Genomic DNA, 18,976 nt, shown 5'->3' on the forward strand with positions numbered 1-18,976 from the left:
ATAACCGTTTGAATATTTGAATAACAGTTTGATCCAGAGGTGAGTGGGGTGGATGTGTTATATTTCAGGTTAATTGTGCATGATTTAATGTTATATCATAAAATGGAATGTATGATGGGAGTTATAACTTTGTTATAATACATTAAATCCTCCACCGAGTGGAGTCAGATTAGTGATGTTACATTGATGGTTTGACTGACTGTCTGGATGTAACTGAGGTTGTGGATCAACTGATGTAGGTCATCTACTGATGTAGATCCGTGATCGAGTTTGTGGATCCTCTGGAGAGGTTCTGGGCTGTAAGGATCGAAACCGAAGAACGGTGCCCAGCTGATGATACATGCGGTTGGGAAACCAATAAATTGCTTACAGGTTAAGGTTTTTGCTTTAGGTAAGGGTACTACGTTTATATGGATGAAACTATATAAACAAACAATACACCCCATTGCCTAACATTTTTCATCTGTAAAAGCAACAATAAATAAGAATGAAACTAAGCATGTGTTCTGGGAAATTTTCGTGACTTTTTGATAACGCCACAAAATTGAGCAAATGCTTGATCTGTGCATTGTCACGAGCCACCTATTCCATTATATAACGTATTGCAAAAGGCATTTGTTTTTTCTTTTTCCTGTACATTACCCGAACACGCATATGTATCGATCAGAGGGTTTTTTTTCTTCTGTTTTTGTGATTTGATATTTTGTTTGATATAGCTTCAAAAATAATGGGGGAAAGTCAACTCGTGCATCACATTTGACGCTAAACTTCTGTCAACTTTGACCTCTCTCTTGTCCTGCTGATTCTCTCTGACATTTGGGATGTAGTCAGAAAGATAGAGAGAGAGTGTGTGTCCGTCTGTCCGCTTCACATGGAGGTCGGTGACTCTGTCTCTGACATGGATGTTGATGGTTTTAGCAGATAATATTCTGCAAAAAGAGATCTCAGTATTTACTCCAACTAGTGGGCCAATCTTTGGTCTTGTCTGAATCCCAGGTTGAGATCCCATATACTGTGTTGGTTTATCCATTGTGGTTTTGATATCCGAGTGATTTTGTAAACGTACATTACTTTCTCCTAATGTCTATCCTGTATATGATGCATCAACAGTGTGTGCTGTTCCATTGGCCTCAAACCACTGAAGTTCTACATTTATTCGAGAGTAATAGCGGAAGTGTATTACAGGCAAATGCTATGGAAATGTTTCCCTTTTTCTTTTTTTCCAATGAAAATTAACTGCACCAGCATCCGGTCACCTGTCAATCATTTGCACTAATTTGTCATCCCAACAGTCGTTAATTGCCACACCATTTTATTGTGCATAAGCATACTGTTGTGAAAATAAAGTGTAATGCTCTCTGGAAAGGTTATATTTATCGAAAACATATATTTTGTGTGGAACGTCATACCTCATCGTTACCTGCATCGCTTGTTTTTCTGTCTCCGTCGACTTTCTCCCTCCACCCTGCTGTTGGTGTTTCCCCTTTCTCCTGCTGTTTGGTATGTTGTGTCCTGCTCTGTTCTGTGTCCTTGATCTTCCACGAGCCTTGACCATGGAGTTTTTTGGGTTTTTTTTTTTTACGAAAAAAGATGCTTTATTAGGTTTCTCCCTTATTCTCATTTAGAAATGCCAACGGTCGATGCTCTTTTTGGAGATGCTGCGGATATCTCATCAGAGAGTGAAGGGGAAGCCAAGCCAGCAACCCCTGGGCAGCCACTGGTGGAGTTATTTGTTTTGTTTTGTTTTTTATTATTATTATTTCCTTTATTTGTTTATTTTTATTATTATTCGTTGTACCCTGTCCTCATTTTAGGTCTTTAATATGCTGTTTGTTGTGCAAATATAATGCTTTTAAACTTGCTTCGGTGCATCATAATATACATTGGAACCCAATTATAAAACATTATCCTTTAAAGATTTTGCTTCTGGAAAGTGACCTTTTGGGGTCATTATCTGTAATAATATAGAGAAATGGCACTCTTTAAGCATTGTGCAGTATTACTTATCCAAGTTGAACACATTTGTCCAATTACATTTTAATCATCAGAAAAGTTTTCATCCAAATCTGTTTCTCTCCGTATTGGTAATGAAGGCACCACTTTGTCACGTGTTTCACTTCAGGAGACTTTGCAACTAGATTTTCCCACTTCAACTAAGATTAATTATTTTTTTATGATCTTTGAAGGCTCATGAAGGAGTCTGTACATACTGTATATCCACATGCATGACAGGGATGCATTCCCCCCCCTCCATCAGACTGTTTTTGTGTAAATGTGTCGGTGTGTATTTCTCTACATGTTCTATACATGTCTCCAAGTTTTCCCACCATCCTCCCTTATTGTCTTTAAATCTCTCCCTTCCGAATCTGTTTGTTTTTTTTTCCTTGTAAAGTGAACTGCCAACAACCATCTCTGCAAGCCTCGTGAATCCCCCCCCCCTCACCTCCCTACCCCCTTGAGGATGGCAAAGATACTACTCGCGATCGTGACCGAAGGTAAAACCGCCAAAACCAGAAGAACTAAGAATAGCCGATGGGTTAGGACAACTCAGAGCAGTTCGGTTGAGTTTGGGGGTTAGAAGAGAGGAGCTCGGCACATTGAGTGAGTCCGAGGGTTGGTTGGAGCGTGGCAGCTCGGAGAGTTGAGTGGAAAACGTTGATGAAGTTGGAACAAGCAGCTCAGCACGAGGAGAGCGAGATGAGGTTTAGCAGTGCTGAATACACGCAGCCCTGGAACACCACGAAGTGGGATGCAGTCCACCACACAATCCCTTCCCGCCCAAGCTCTGCTGCCATAGCTCTCCCCCCTCATATTACAACAGCAATCCCACACAAATATTGTGTGGGACAAGGTTTATTTTGTGTCTTGTGACCCCTGCCTGCCTGAATATCTGTCACACGAAAGATGTGAGGTTACGTGATAAGTGATCAAGATGTTGTGGGTGTGTGTTTTCCCTCTTATTCCCTTCTTCCCTCATTATTTCATACATCCGCCACTGAAGGTGGATGGAGGTTATGTTTTCTCCCATGTCTGTCTGTCTCTGTGAACAGCACATCTCAAAAGGGGATGGATTTGGATGAAATTTTGTAGACAGGTTGGGTTTTGGTGTTGATCGGGATCCGGATCCGAGTCCTAGAATTTTTAAAGTGATTCTTCGCCATTGAGAGATAGGGCCAAAAACGATATAAAGCACGATATCTCAAAAAGTTGTGGACTGGTTCGGACAAAACGTAGTGGACACGTTGAGTGTGTGCCGAGGAAGAATTGAATCAATTTTGCTGAAGATCCGAATCCGGATAATACAATTACCTCCGCCACCGAAGGTGAAGGAGGTTGTTTTCACCCCTTTCTGTCTGTTTGTTTGTGTTCAGGATATCGCAAAAAGTTGTGGACAGATCCGGATGAAATTTGGTGGGCAGGTTGAGTGTGTGACAAGGACGAACGAACTGAATAGATTTTGGTGAAGATCCGGATGCAGATCCGATTACTAGAAGTTTTTTAAAGTGATTCTTCACCATTGAGAGATGGGGCTAAACTAATATATAACATGATATCTCAAAAAGTTGTGGACAGATTCGGACGAAACTTGTTGGACAGGTTGGGTGTGTGTCAAAGATGAATTGATTCAATTTTGGTGAAGATCCGAATCCCGATCTGGATACAAGAATTATTTAATTGTCGAAGTGATTCTTCACCATTGAGAGATTGGGCCAAAAACGATACAGTACTGTGCAGCAAGATATTTCAAAAATGTATTGGGCCCAATATGTTCTCGTAGATCAGACATTATGTGGCGAAGGTATGCGCTCTACCGAGTGCCCTTCTAGTTTTTTATGTGCTTCTCCACCATTGAGTGATCAGGTTGAAACGACATACAACAGGATGTAAAAACTTATGGACGAATTCAGATGAAACTTGGTGGATGAGTTGGTTAGGTGACGAGATCAAGCCGATTAAATTTTAGTTCAGGTCCGAATCCAGATCCGGCCTCTCGGTGAGATACAAAACTTAAACCAATTAGCTTGGCGGAGGTATGCTCTCTACCGAATGACCTTCTAGTTAGTTATGCTATTACAAAACAATATGAATACTAATAATATCCCCCCTACACAAGGGGTTTTCCTTCTTGTACAAATGCTGTGTTAATGTGCATAAATAGCTTATCATGCTGTTTCGTGGGGCACCCCGACCAGAAGTAAAAACAAATATATAAACCACAAAAATGTATGATTACCTTTTTAAAGTGTTTTTTATCACGAAACTGAAAGGGAGGAAATCCGACGTTATTGCGGTATTCTATACTTATTGCATCCCCCACAGACTAACAGACCAGAGCCGACTTGACTTGCTCAGCCTCTAGGTAGGTTGCTAACTCGGCCGAGTCCTGAGTATACAAAATTCAAATGATTCCTATTGTCTCAAGAGCTTATGTTTGTGTGTGTATGTATATATACCTATATATATATATATATATATATATATATATATATATATATATATATATGTATACAATATCTTGTAACTACAATTATTATTTAAGTCCATGCATGTGCTTATGCTGTGCTGGTGCAGGATGCAGAGGAAGGTGGGAACGTTGTTGATCAGTCCGTTCCTGAGACCCGCATTGAGGTTGAGATCCCCAAGGTGAACACAGACCTTGGCAACGAACTCTATTTTGTGAAACTACCCAACTTCTTGAGTGTAGAGACCAGGCCCTTTGACGCACAGTACTATGAGGACGAGTTTGAAGATGATGAAATGATGGATGAGGAAGGTCGTACACGTTTGAAGCTGAAGGCAAGATGTCCTCTATTTTACCTGTTGGATAGCTTCATGTTTGAAGTACAGTGTATGGAAAGTGTTGCTCAGTGGCAGCTTGGGCAGCAAGTAATTTGCTTTCCTCTTCTTTTGTTTTTGTTTTCTCCTTTTTCCGCTCTCATGTTCAGTCATCTACAACCCCACCGCCTTTCATCCGCTTGCTTTGCACTCAAACACCTTGTATGTACGAACCCAACAATACAATATATAATTGGCCATATGATGACATACAGTATGTAAGATGAAAGACAAACCGAGCTCTTCGCATTCCGATCAGAACTCCCAGCTCATGAAGTGGGGAATTAAGGTTCAAATCCCATATGCTCGTCCATTATCTACCAATGTCCTTGCAATTAATGTTGAAGTGGACCATTGTTTTGAACCAATGTTTTGTCCTGCATGCAACTTCCCCCAAGCTTGGTGGCTGTGTTTTTTAGAAATCAACTCTGGTGGTTTCCTTTGTATTTGTCTGCACGTTTTTGTGCAGCTCTTGTATGAGCTTTAGACCCTTTTAACGCAAAATAATTGTTGAATACTATTTATTTTTCAAATTAACATAATTTCAGGATGTTTGCAGTGTCTCATTTGCCCTCAGCATTCAATATTTGATAAAAGGTGTTCAATGTTTAACTGGTGGTGACAGGTGGAGAACACAATTCGCTGGCGAGTGCAGCGAGATGAGGATGGAAATGAAGTGAAAGAAAGCAATGCCAGGATGGTTCGCTGGTCAGATGGCAGGTATGATTACTACCATTTCGTATTTTTTTGTTAGGGGGGGGGGGGTTCGTGTTAAGCTGCCACTACAATGCTGTTGGGTCAGGTTGCAAGGCGCAACGCGTGTGCATTTATTTTCACGTCTGTGTTTTGGCATTTGCTTTGTTTATGTCTTTGGAATCCCTCATTACTTGACCACAAATATCCCATAATTTTTGTGCCCAGACATTTTTTCTGGCGTGACTAACATTTTTGAAATGCCCCAAGAAACTGACGATTTGTCAGCATGGCTGTGTCTACAAAAAAAATTAAACTTTGAATGCTGCTTGTTCACTCTGAATGGGAAACTAAAGTCAAACCAAAAACTTTAAATAACCATCTAATGATTTCTTTTTCAACGAGAATAGCACTCAGTAGAGCGCATACCTCCACCAGGCTGAACAGTTTATATTTTGTATCCCACTGATAGGCCCGATCTGCATCCGGACCTGAATCAAAATCTAATCAGCTTCTTTTGGTCAACTACCTAACTCATTCACCAAGTTTTGTCTGTATCCATCCACAATACTTTGCAATGTCATGCATGTCAAAGTTTTTGGCTTCATCTCTCAATGCTGAAGAATCACTTAAAAAAATTTTTTTAATTATCAGATCTGGGTTCACCAAAATCTAATCAATTCGTCTTTGTCACACACCTAACTTGTCCACCAAATTTTGGTCGAATCCGTACATAACTTTTGATATGTCCTGCTCACAGACAAATACACAGACAAGCAGGGGTGAAAACACGACCTTTGTCCACATTCGGTGGTGGAGGTAATAAAAAGAAGAAGAAAATGGTTGCTATATCCACAATGAAAGATGAAAAGGCAACGCCATTTCAGGCTTTACCCAACATCGAGGCAAAATTGCTGCAAGGTCCTCTTTTGCTTTGACAAGGTGTAAAGCCTGAAACGTCATAACCTTTTCATCTTTCACTGCAGATAAATCAACCAATTTCTTCTTTTTATTGTAGCCTGGTGTTGGCCTATTGGTTAGGGTGGCTGGCTTGGGATCCTAAGGTCCTGAGTTCAAGCCCTGTTGGCTGCTGAATTAACACCAGGGGGTTGACTCAGCCTGTCATCCTTCCGAGGTCAGCGAAATGAGTACCAGTGTACTGGTCCCGGTGTATGCCCCGGTTAGAATAGGTGTACCATCTCCCTGTGTGTCGTAAGAGGCGACCAGGGTTGGCATCAGGAAGGTCATCCGGCCATAAAACATTGCATCAAGAAAAGCTAATCCCTGCTCAGCACGGAAAAATGGCTGTAAAATCAGCTGGTTTTTTTTGGTTCTTCTTTTTATTGTCTTGGATGGCCACGCAGACTGTTAGTTCTTTGCATGAATTAGCAACGACATATTCATTTCATTTTCACTTTGCATCCTTGTATGAACAAGAAGAATGACTGCACTGTGGTCACGACCTTTAATGCAATAATTTCCCCCTGACCACCTCCTTCTACTCCCCGTGGGTATCCCGGGATTTACTTTCTTTACTTTGGGTTTATTATGCTCTTATTATGGGGTGAGCAGGTGCTTATAGTGTCTAAAATTAGCCCAAAATATGTGTAAACATCCTCAAAAAATATTTTTGGGATAAAAACAATGCTGAACACATCCGTTTTAACTCGTATTAATGATTGACGACTCTTCTAAATTATTGAAAACTTCACTTTCAGCCCTGCGATTTCTCCATGTGAGGTCCACTGTATTTTTTTTTCCTTACCACTCTTAAATTGACTTCCAAATGCGAACAATTGATAAACAGTACAGTACTGTTCAAAATGTAGGAGTAAAATCGCTTTCCTCTACTCTTTCTGAAAATGTAACATTGAAGAATTGCATTTCAAACGGTGTATAATGAACTACATGGTACAATTTTCCGCAATTTATTTTACGTTGTTTTTATTATGCAAGATGTGAATACAAAAACTGTGACCCTATTATATAGGTAAACAAAAAGGTTACTGGTTAATAGCGTTACGTAACGCCACTGGAAACCCCTTCCTACAACCCTCCCGTAACGCTCTGTGATGGTTGCACTTACACCCCAACGACAACAGCAACAACAACCACGCGGAGCTCTTGTAAACCTGTGACAAATCGCAGGTAAAAACAAACCATTCGACCGACCATATATGCATCTTTGGGCATTTTGCAGTGATTTCTGTGGAGGTCACCATTTGTTGGCATTGCTGTTGAGTCCATAGTTGACACTAAATTATCAGATGCTTTTCATAGCCATGGCAGTCCAGCAAAAGTAAAACATGCTTGCCTCCACAGGAATTGCTGTGAAATATTCTTTCAAAGCTGCACTTGTCTTGTGGTGCTTTAAAAAAAAATTTAAAGGCAATTTTTTTTTAATCAGAAATACTGCATAGTGAACACTTAAATATCGTGTGGGTTATGTTCCTGGAAAATGCCGTGATGTGCAAAACCGTGATTGTTAAAAACAGTTTCCTATGGGATTTTATGGCCGGGGGTGACGAGTAATAAGGGGATTCAGTTGTTGGTCTTCGAGAAAATATAGTGGAAGGTCAGGGGCAGCCTAGAGTAAATGCATCACAATTGAAACTAGAAGGGTACTCAGCAGAGCACATACCTCCTCCATGCCATGCCTGTTCCACAAGAACATATCGGGCCCAATACATTTTTTGTTATATCATGCCAGATATCGTTTTGGCCCTATCTCTCAATGGTGAAGAAACACTTCAAAATTCTAGTAGCCTATCCGGACCTTCACCCAAATCTAATCAGTTCGTCCTTGTCACACATCCAACCTGCCCACCAAATTTTATCCGAACCCGTCCACAACTTTTTGAGATATCCTGCAAACAAACAGACAAACAAACAAACAAGCAGTCATAGACTGGTACTTACGAAATCGTCAACTTGACCTCTGACCTTGTCTAATAAAAGCTGTCTCTGGAGAAGGTAGCGACGTAAACCAGAAGTTTCTACGATGATTCTGTACCAAACCATCAAAAATCGTAACGTCGATCGAAGCAAAAATCTCCATTTCTCCACGCAATTATTTTTATCAAAGTCACAAAACCGTAATATTCGGCCATCCACCAACAATCTTTACATAATCCGACGGCTTAGCGAGTCAGGCATGCGACAATAACCTTTATTGGGATAAAAAATGACTTTTAAACACCATCTTTATCGAAAACACCGTCAGCGCGCACACGGAATACCTTTACATGACTCAACGATGCCTATGCTCGAGTGCGCTGCACCACGTGACGAGCCGTGACGCGGCGAGTGAAATATTTTTTATACAATCTTAAAACGTCTCCAAAACATCCGATATTTACCAGAATTTCGACAACCGCGTTTTACAAAAAACCGACAACAAAATTAAAATCGAAGTTAAAACGAACTCGTAACATCGACCGAAGCAAAAATACTCCATTTCTCCACATTAATTTACGGAATTATGTTTGAAATCACTGTGACCTTGACCTTTGACCGATTTTGACCAAAATCTAATCAGCGCGAGCCATCACCCTCCTGAATCACGGGGTGTAATTTGACATTGGTAGCTTCTTCTGTTCTCGAATTATCGTGCCGACAAACAAACACACAAACAAATAAACACACAAACAGAGGACGGAAGTCATCAGTATACTTATGAAATCTTTAGATTTCGTAAGTAACAAGCAGTCTTAGACTGGTACTTACGAAATCGTCAACTTGACCTCTGACCTTGTCTAATAAAAGCTGTCTCGAGAGAAGGTAGCAACGCAAACCAGAAGTTTCTACGATGATTCTGTACCAAACCATCAAAAATCGAATGTTTGACCTCACTGTGACCTTGACCTTTGACCGATTTTGACCAAAATCTAATCAGCGCTAGCAATCATCCTCCTGAATCAAGTGGTGTAATTTGACATTGTTAGCTTCCTCTGTTCTCGAGTTATCGTGCCTATACACACACACACACACACACACACACACACACACACACACACACACACACACACACACACACACACACACACACACACACACACACACACACACACACACACACACACACACACACACACACACACACACACACACACAGACCGGAACTGATCAATATACTTACGAAATCTTTAGATTTTGAAAGTAACAAGCAGTCATAGACTGGTACTTATGAAATCGTCAACTTGACGTCTGACCTTGTCTAAAGTCAAAATAAAAGCTGTCTCTCGAGAAGGTAGTGACGCAAATCAGAAGTTTCTATGATGATTCTCTACTAAACCATCAAAAATCGAATGTTTGACGTCACTGTGACCTTGACCTTTGACCGATTTTGACCAAAATCTCATCAGCGCTAGCCATCACCCTCCTGAATCACGTGGTTTAATTTGACGTTTCGCTTCTTCCGTTCTCGAGTTATCGTGCCTACAAACAAACAAACACACAAACAGATGACGGAAGTCATCAATATACTTAGGAAATCTAAAGATTTCGTAAGTAACAAATGAACTTGCTCGTTGAGCAAGGAATTGCCGGAATAACGTTGTCGTATCTCCATGATCTCTGAAAAAACAAAAACCTGGAAATCAATTTGGTTCTTATAAGTTGATGGTGCTACTGTTTTATGAGTTATAGCACTTAGTTTGGTCATGATCATAACTTGGAAGTCAATCGGACTTGAAATGGTGTTTTTATCGCAATTTGAAATTTGTGACCCAACCCCCCTGACATTCGACCCCCGACCACTAAGAAGGGTGTTGGTGTGACACCACAATGAGACATATGGTTGGATGCAGAATTAGAAGATGCACATTTTGGATTTGGTTTGAAGTCGATCCGACCATTTTCGCGGACGTTATTGCGAAAAGAAGAATTTCGGTTTTTCGGTGACCTTGACCTTGACCTTTGACCGAGATTCATCAAAAAAGACAAGTGTAAGTTGGACCATGGCCGACATCTGTACCCAGTTTGGTCATGATCGCTGAAACGGTGTGGCTGCTACAGGGTAAACAAACACACAAACAAACAGACAGACAGACAGACACACAGAATGACACACACAACCGACCAACATAATTGCCGAAATCCGAAGGATTCTGGAAATTAACAAGAAAAAGACATTGTGCAGAGCATGATACTTGCAAAATCCACCCCCTCTCCAAAGGTTATCATGGATACATGAAATTTCCATTTCATTAAGATTAAAATTGACAATCTGAATCAAAGCTCAGGTCAATTGGATGAAAATTGATTATTTTTCAGATTGAAATTGATGATTCTTGAAGTTTGACCTTTGACCGTTTGACCTCAAAAATAGTTGGTGATGTCCCAATCCAGTGATGCAATATGCAAATCTTGTCCAAATTTCAAGTCAATCGGATGAAAAATGTCGATTTCAGAAACTTAACCTCAAGATGACCTTTGACCTCAAAATCAATGGGCTTCTCAGTTGAGACTACCTCTACAACTTGGTAAAGTTTCGTGATGATCGGTTTATAATTGTGACTTCTCGGCGATTGACAGACAGGCAAACAAACAAATGAAATTGCTCGTTGAGCAAGGAATTGCCGGAATAACTTTGTCATATCTCCATAATAGCCTGGTGTTGGCTTAGCGGTTCGGGTGGCGGCTTGGGATCCTAGCGTCCTGAGTTCAAGTCCCGTTGACTGCTGAATTAACACCAGGGGGTTGACTCAGCCTGTCATCCTTCCGAGGTCGGCAAAATGAGTACCAGTGTACTGGTCCCAATATATGCCCCGGTTAGAATAGGTGTACCATATCCCTGTGTGTCGTAAGAGGCGACCAGGGTTGGCGTCAGGAAGGGCACCCGGCCATAAAAGATTGCCTCAAGAAAAAGCCAACCCCTGCACAGCAGGGAAAAATGGCTGTAAAAACAGTCATTTTTTATATTTATATCTCCATGATCTCTGAAAAAACAAAAACCTGGAAATCAATTTTAGTTCTTGTAAGTCGATATTGCTACTGTTTAATGAGTTATAGCACTTAATTTGGTCATGATCATAACTTGGAAGTCAATCGGACTTGAAATGGCGTTTTTATTGCAATTTGAAAGTTTTGACCCAATCCCCCTGACATTCGACCCCCGACCGCTAAGAAGGGTGTTGGTGTGACACCCCAATGAGACATATGGTTGGATGCAGTATTGGAAGATGCACATTTTGGATTTGGTGTGAAGTCGATACGACCATTTTAGCGGTCGTTATTGCGAAAATAAGAATTTCAGTTTTTCGGTGACCTTGACCTTTGACCAAGATTCCCCAAAAACGACAAGTGTCTAAGTTGGACCATGGCCGACGTCTGTACCCAGTTTGGTCATGATCGCTGAAACGGTGTGGCTGCTACAGGGTAAACAAACAAAAACACAAACAAACAAACAAACAGACACACACACAGAATGACACACACAGCCGACCAACATAATTGCCGAAATCCGAAGGATTCCGGCAATTAACAAACGGAATAACAAAATCGACTGACCAATATACTTGAAAAGTCTTCGATTTTGCAAGTAACGAACAACAAGACAGTGAGGGGTGAAACATAACCTCCTTCACCTTCGGTGGCGGGGGTAATAAACATGTAAAATGAATATAAGTTGACTTGCGATGAACCTTCTGCTGTATTGAAGCAGATTAAACATTCAAGAGCAGATTGAACACTGCCCTTCCCTCCTGTAATTTGTCTGAAGCCCCCACCTCTATCTCTCTCTGATGTACCATCGTCTTCACAAAGCGTCAGTGCTGCCGACGCAGCTTCCTGAGCAAGAGTTAAACTCGCTGGTTTGCTGTTGCCCACCCAGCAGTCGTTCAGGCAGGAGTTTGGAATTTGTTCATGGTGCCAGCGATAGCTCGCATATTTTTCACAAAGGACACCGTGGGATCTTAAACGTCCACCAACTAATGCCAGAAGATGGGACGCCCAGTTTAACGTCCATCCTAGGAACAAACACACACATTGATGAATCACCGTGTTGATGAAACACTGGGATGACAGTTTATAGCTGGGTTAGGATTCAAACCCAGGCTAGATGGCTTTAAGGCGAGTGTGCGTACCTCTCGAGTTTAGACCATCCTGCCAGCCCCAAAGCCCCCCACAATTCTTTCTCTATTACTGTAATCTCTTCAATCGTTTCCCTTGGTAATCTGGCAATGTTTCTTATACAAATCGTTCTTCAGCTCCAAGCATCAACAAATAAATAATGCACTTTTATCTTGACCAAACTCATCCAAAACCTCCACTTTCTTTGTCCGAAGACATTACTTTCCTTGACTTTTTTGCACTTGGTTCACCACCGGCAACAGTTTCTCTTCTGGGAGCCATGGTTAAAAATCATAAAATGCAAAAATAACCAAAAACATAAATTGATTACGATTACACCGAACATGGTGTAAACCCGGAGGAAGGTACAGTGAGGTAATAGTGTATGTCATTGTGTAATTTGGTCAACTTTTCATATAGAATCTGGAAACTTGTAATTTTTCACTTCCAATGTTTCCAACTTTTTTATTCATAAGCAGTCACCAAAATCCAAAATTTGAGAAATCGCCATATTTTACCCATTATAGCACATTCAGAGATAATAAAAAATATCTGTTCAGCTAAATTTAACCCAGTTCGGCATTATTTACGAACCCCCCAAAAGATGACGGCCAAATATGCACAAAAAGGACGTTCTGGAGTACTGAGAACATACAATTTGAATGGATGTGCAAATACAAAACACAAAGATGCTTAGGCATATATAATTATTTAGTCATCCAAGTCCTCATTTTCCTCGTCATTGCTTGAATTCTCATCAATTGCGACATTGTTGCATGTGTCCTCAGCTCCTTCACACTTGCAGAGCTCTGCACAGGCTAGATTATGTGCCTTACAAGAGCACCGTCCACTGCACTTACTGGCGACACAGGAACATTTCACAAGTTCCACCACAGCCTCCGGTGCTGTTTTTTTGATGGTGGTATATTCATACAATATTTGACGATTTGATTTATGTGCTTGTGGTATTTGCTGAGAGATGACCGTTGCTGACTGATTCAAATCATGTGTTCGGGTTTCAGTTTTTACTGTGTACATGCCCTTCAAGATCCATAGAATCATGCTATGTAGTTCATGTGGAACTACATCTTTTGCTGAGTTTTCCAGCGTTCCATTGAAAACCCATGGGTCCTTTTTGACCTGCTCAATCGATTTACGTAGCACCATGGAAGCTTCGAAGATCTTCTTCATGTTATCATGTGGGTCAGGTCTGTGTACTGCTTCTCCGACTGCTGCGTTTTGTTTAGCTTTGGAATGTATCAGCATAAGCTTATTTGGCAATCATGTTAACTGAACGAGTTTGACATTCTTCTCGATTTTCTGTCGCAACCATCTCCGTGCTGTTTGGGCATTTGAAAATCTTGACCAATATTCAATATCGTGTTGTTTCAATCTTCGATACATAGTCCTTTTCTGCTTCATCGATGGGTATGATTTTACCTTGTTCGATAGGCTCCTGTATTTCAGCAAAGAACTCGATTTTGGCTGCTATATAGTGAACAGTTGTTTATATATATGCTATATAGTAAACAGTTGTTTATATAGTGAACTGCTATATAGTGAAAGCCTGGTGTTGGCGTAGTGGTTAGGGCAGCGGCTTGGGATCCAAAAGGTCCTGAGTTCAATTCCCGTTGGGCCACTGAATTAATACACCAGGGGGTTGACTCAGCCGTCATCCTTCCGAGGTCGGCGAAATGAGTACCAGTGTACTGGGCCGGTGTATATCACGGTGAAAATAGGTGTACCATATCCCTGTGCCGTAAGAGGCGACCAGGGTTGCGTCAGGAAGGGCATCCAGCGTAAAACATGTGCCAAATCACTATGCGGATCATACGGATGATCCGCTGTGGCGACCCCTAACGGGACCAGCCGAAAGAAGAAGAAGATAGTGAACAGTTGTTTCACTATCATTAGTATTGCCACCGGTAGGGGTATTTGAGGAGGGTAGACTGTCTCCAGCACACTCAAGCTCACGCTTCAGAAGTTGCCACTGTTCAGTTATACACTGCTTGTGATGCACAATGTCCTGTGACAGTGCATCATTGTCAGATATGACATGAGCATAGTTCACTTTCCACTCTGGGTTGTTGGAGTGTTGCACTATATCATGTCTCAGAGTTCCAATATTTCCTGACCGGCATTCGTGCAAAACATCTTTAACTTTGCCTTGGCAGAAAAAGCACTTACTTTTATTGTAGTTCATGGATTTTGAACGCGTGTGCCTTCCTGATACTGACAGTTCTTCAGGTTCTCCATGTTGCAATGAGGTAGCTGGTCTCCCTATGGTTCGTTGAAGAAGACTAACATCGGATGTTCCACAGGCTCGTTTATATCGCTTTTTATCACATTTTATATGTTCTTTATTGGTGCTTGCCGCGTAGCATGTTCTGTGCCACACAACATGCTTGTCACTTAGATCACCTGCTGTCAAGTCCCCGATTTTTTTTCACTGAGTGTAATGAACGCACTGTTCCCAAAACTCGCTCTCAAACGAACCGGTCAAGAATTTGTCATACGTTGAATGTTCCTCAGATTGTGGTGGTTCTTTCAATTGCTCTTGTTTGGAGCTCTGACACTTTATGCATAGTTTATAGTTTATTTCTGTGCGCGCCCTTTTCTCCAGGGGTTCTTCGCTCTGTGCCATGACTTATCTGCAAATAGAGAAAAAACACATAATTGATAATTTTTATGTAAAAGACTACACTATATTGTCTAAATATGCAGGATCAGGCAAAGATATCAGAGTGGTCATATTGATGAGTGTTCGGGATTATGATTATGATGTCTTATAGATCTACTGCATACACTGTGTCTGAAAATACGAAACGAAATTTGTCATCAAAATTTTTCTCGATTTTCGTCACTCGCTGGCCGCCATCTTGGATTTTTTTCATTAGCAATGTTTGGAAAAATTGGAAACAGCTGATTTGTAGTCCTATGTGATCTTAGGAAGTGAAAAAACAAGTTTCCAGATTCTTTCTGAAAGTTGACCATTGTATGAATTGCTACATAACAACATACACTATAAGCGCTGCATGTCTCAGTTACCACCTGCACCGCAGCAAGACCGCTGATTTACGGCTATATGTGTAAGGTCGTATTATATGTGTAAAGTCGAAAGTGTTAACAATAATCGCTTTTCCCCATTGCTTTACACTTCAATGCCATTATTAACGATGCATGAGAAACAAGAAAAGGTTTGTGGTGGGAGATGACCATCACAAATCAGGTCAAAACCCGTGATTGGTCAAAATTGAGCCTCGCAATAACTAAATCAGTACATAAGAGGTTGCCCATGATTGGCCAAAACCCGTGATATTTAAGGGTTTACTGTGTTTTATTTTATTTGAAATTTGAATTTACCTTTGATCTGTATTTTGGTTAATTTAACTTGCCTTGTAACAAACCTTATCGTCACTGTTGCATGTAAAACTTATCAAATTTGGTCTTTCTCCATTTTTGAGTGACTTTGCTTCCTTTTGATGTTACACCTTAACCCACACACAACTGTGTGCTTTGGGGTGTTTGTGCCAATGTAACTCTGCAAATCTTTTCCTTGTACATGGTGTGGTGAGCAGTATGTCTCTTCATCTGGGCAATGAGGTGTTTGACGTGCATAAGGCCCCTCTGCAAGGTGATCACAACCACTTGTTCATCCGACAAGGCACCGGGCTGCAGGGTCAAGCTGTGTTCCGAACGAAACTCACTTTCAGGTAGTTTCTCGTTTGTTTGTTTTTTATATGCAAGAGATTTTTGAACCTTTGAATGTGTTTTTCACCGAAAATTTCCTTTTTGATCTCAAAATTGGTTAATGTTAAGCTCAGATATGAAGAGTAAAACGATCAAGTCAGGGGTGGTGGTAATTGTAGTTCTTATTGACGCTTTTGAGCTCATGGAGGAGCCTTATCATTTGTGTAAATGTAGATATAAGCTAAGGATAAGTGGTGCAATGAGGTGTTCATCCTCAGCCCAGCACCGTAACCTATCGGTTCTTTCATTGCTCGTTCCCAGGCCTCACCACAATGAATTGGGTTCTGGCATCAATCATTCTCGACACAAATCGGTCTCAGCATGGCTTTTCTTGATCCCACAATCCAACCGTGTTCAGAGTTTTTATTTTTAAAGGGTCTATGGCTCATGGAGGAGGTGTGATTTGTCTGCTATTATCATATGTCTTCATAATGCTCATCACAAAATCTGGTGCACACATGTAGACAGACACATTACACAGCAGTAGACTTTGACAAACCAAACTGATCAGTTGGGGGAAATTGAGATTTCTCCCCTGCATCTCCCCTCCACCCCCCTAATGGGATGCTGAACCATACAATTTATCTGTGCCCTATCCTCGATATGATGGGCATCAAGTGAGGAAGCAACACGCACCATATTTAGTCTTTGGTGTGACTTGGCCATGGTTAGCATTGGAATCACTAACCTACCAGTTAGAGTAGATGCTCCAACCACAATGCTGCCATCTGTTTTCTCAACCTTTACTTCACTTGTCATGCTGAACAAAAGGAGAGCTAGCTGTGAACAGTGAAATATAAACCTTTGTGTTAAATTTTGTTGTTTCACCAAGCCCAATACACATTTTCTATGTGGTGTGGAGACCTCAGCCAATTGTCCCCTTAAAGGGTCTTTAGAACCACCAAATGAAGCAGCCACCAAAGCCAGAATTTACCCCCGAGACCAGGTATATTTATTAAATAAGAAATGGCATGAGGGAAGGAAACAAAAGGAAGCAATATAGAAGAAACTATAATGGCACTCGGGAGAGCGCATACCGACGTCAGGCTGAACAGTTTATATTTTGTATCCCACTGATCTGCATTCAGACCTCAACTAAATTCTAATTTGCTTGTTATTGTCACCAAGTTTTGTCATAACCCATCCACGTTTCGATATATTATGTAACACAGCACAATTTTTGGTCCGATCTCTCAATGGTGAAGGATCACAAAAAAATCCTCATTTCTAGATACGGATCTTCGCCAAAATCTAATCTATTCGTCCTTGTCAAACACCCAACTTGTCCACCAAGTTCCGTCTGAATCCGTCCGTAACTTTTTGAGATATTTTGCTCACAGACAGGAGTGAAAAGATAACCTCCATCCACCTTCGGTGGTGGGGGTAATTAATGATGCACCAATCTCCTTAACCCACTAACAAATACGTGCTCACGGTACCAACGGGCAAACTGGATCTTTAATTATTGGGTGGTCGCAAGACGACCGTTATTCTCAGGTTTTCCATCTGTCTGTCTGTATGTATGTATGTATGTATGTATGTATGTAATGGATAGCTCTGGAGGCCAGAGGAGTCAACCGATTTTGATGAAACTTGACTGGTAGGTTCATACCAAGATCTAGTTGTATGCTTTTGAGCACCGTTGCTATGGACGCCACCGTTGCCTAACAACGGGACTTTGAAATTTTTGAAAAAGTCCGAAAAATATTTTTATTTATATTTTTTTCGAAAATCAAAAATTGGCTTCTGTGCTTTTATGCGCACGATAATCAACCTTTTTGCCAAAAATTTTCAGCCCGATCCGTCAAAAACTGTATGACTAGTATGCAATTATATAGCGACCACCCATGTCGCCTACCGGCTTGTTCTGTCCTTAACTGGGTCCATCAGACACACCACAAGAGGGGTATGACAGGACGGAAGAGTTTGTGCCATACCCGGCAGAGCTGGTGGAGAGGAGAAGTTCCGCGTCCGAGAACCGCGGCTGTGAAAAGACCCTCCAGTCTGCATGCTGCGACGCCTTGGAGGAGGGGTGTGGCCGGCTGGGTGGAGGCGTGGCTTCCCTTCAGTGACAGAAATTCTAATGTGCGCTTTCCGTGTTGGGCTCCGCAGCTTTCTCCTCAGTCGTCCTGGGCATCTGCTCATTGCTTCACCCCCCCCCCAGTTGCATGCACTTTTATTACCTGGGGTCCCCACCTCACTCACTTACTATTGGGTGCCAATTGGCTTGGTTGGTGGAGCGACCCTTCCCTTGGTGGAGTGAACTTCCCCTCACAGCTCTGAGGCAAACCGTAGCGGTCACTACGCTTGTTTGGCTTTGCCATGTAGACTTGTACCTGGCCACCAAAAGAACTCACAAAGGACAGATTCCAACGGGTAAAACGTCAATAAATGGAGTCAAACGGGTCGATCATATTTGAAACAGACATATGATGGGTCGACGGCATCCAACTATTACATAAGCAAGGCATCATCATGCCCAAACCATATCACAATGAATTACTTTATACTTTTGCTAGACATTCAATTGAAGGAAATTGCTTCGCTGTATTAAGCATCTTTAGCCCACTTGGAATCACTTGCACAACAATACATGTAGTGTGACTAGCAAGTTACCTGTGCTACA

General features: G+C 41.4%; 1 protein-coding gene and 1 pseudogene across 1 annotated transcript in view; one reads left to right on the top strand and one right to left on the bottom strand.

Moving 5' to 3' along the window:
• Window positions 1-18,976, top strand: part of LOC147015307 (uncharacterized) — a 45,682-nt gene that overhangs the window by 23,208 nt on the left and 3,498 nt on the right. The window contains exons 4-7 of the mRNA XM_085849935.1: window positions 1,626-1,720; window positions 4,573-4,797; window positions 5,462-5,556; window positions 16,179-16,313. Of these exons, the coding sequence (XP_085706061.1) occupies window positions 1,626-1,720; window positions 4,573-4,797; window positions 5,462-5,556; window positions 16,179-16,313 (550 nt within the window). The remainder of the gene's footprint in view (window positions 1-1,625; window positions 1,721-4,572; window positions 4,798-5,461; window positions 5,557-16,178; window positions 16,314-18,976) is intronic.
• On the bottom strand, window positions 12,819-15,244 carry LOC147015308 (uncharacterized; annotated as a pseudogene).

This window comes from Eptatretus burgeri, chromosome 12 (assembly GCF_056783735.1).
Source record: "Eptatretus burgeri isolate ZD-2024b chromosome 12, Ebu_testis_v1, whole genome shotgun sequence".
Lineage (NCBI taxonomy): Eukaryota > Metazoa > Chordata > Myxini > Myxiniformes > Myxinidae > Eptatretus > Eptatretus burgeri.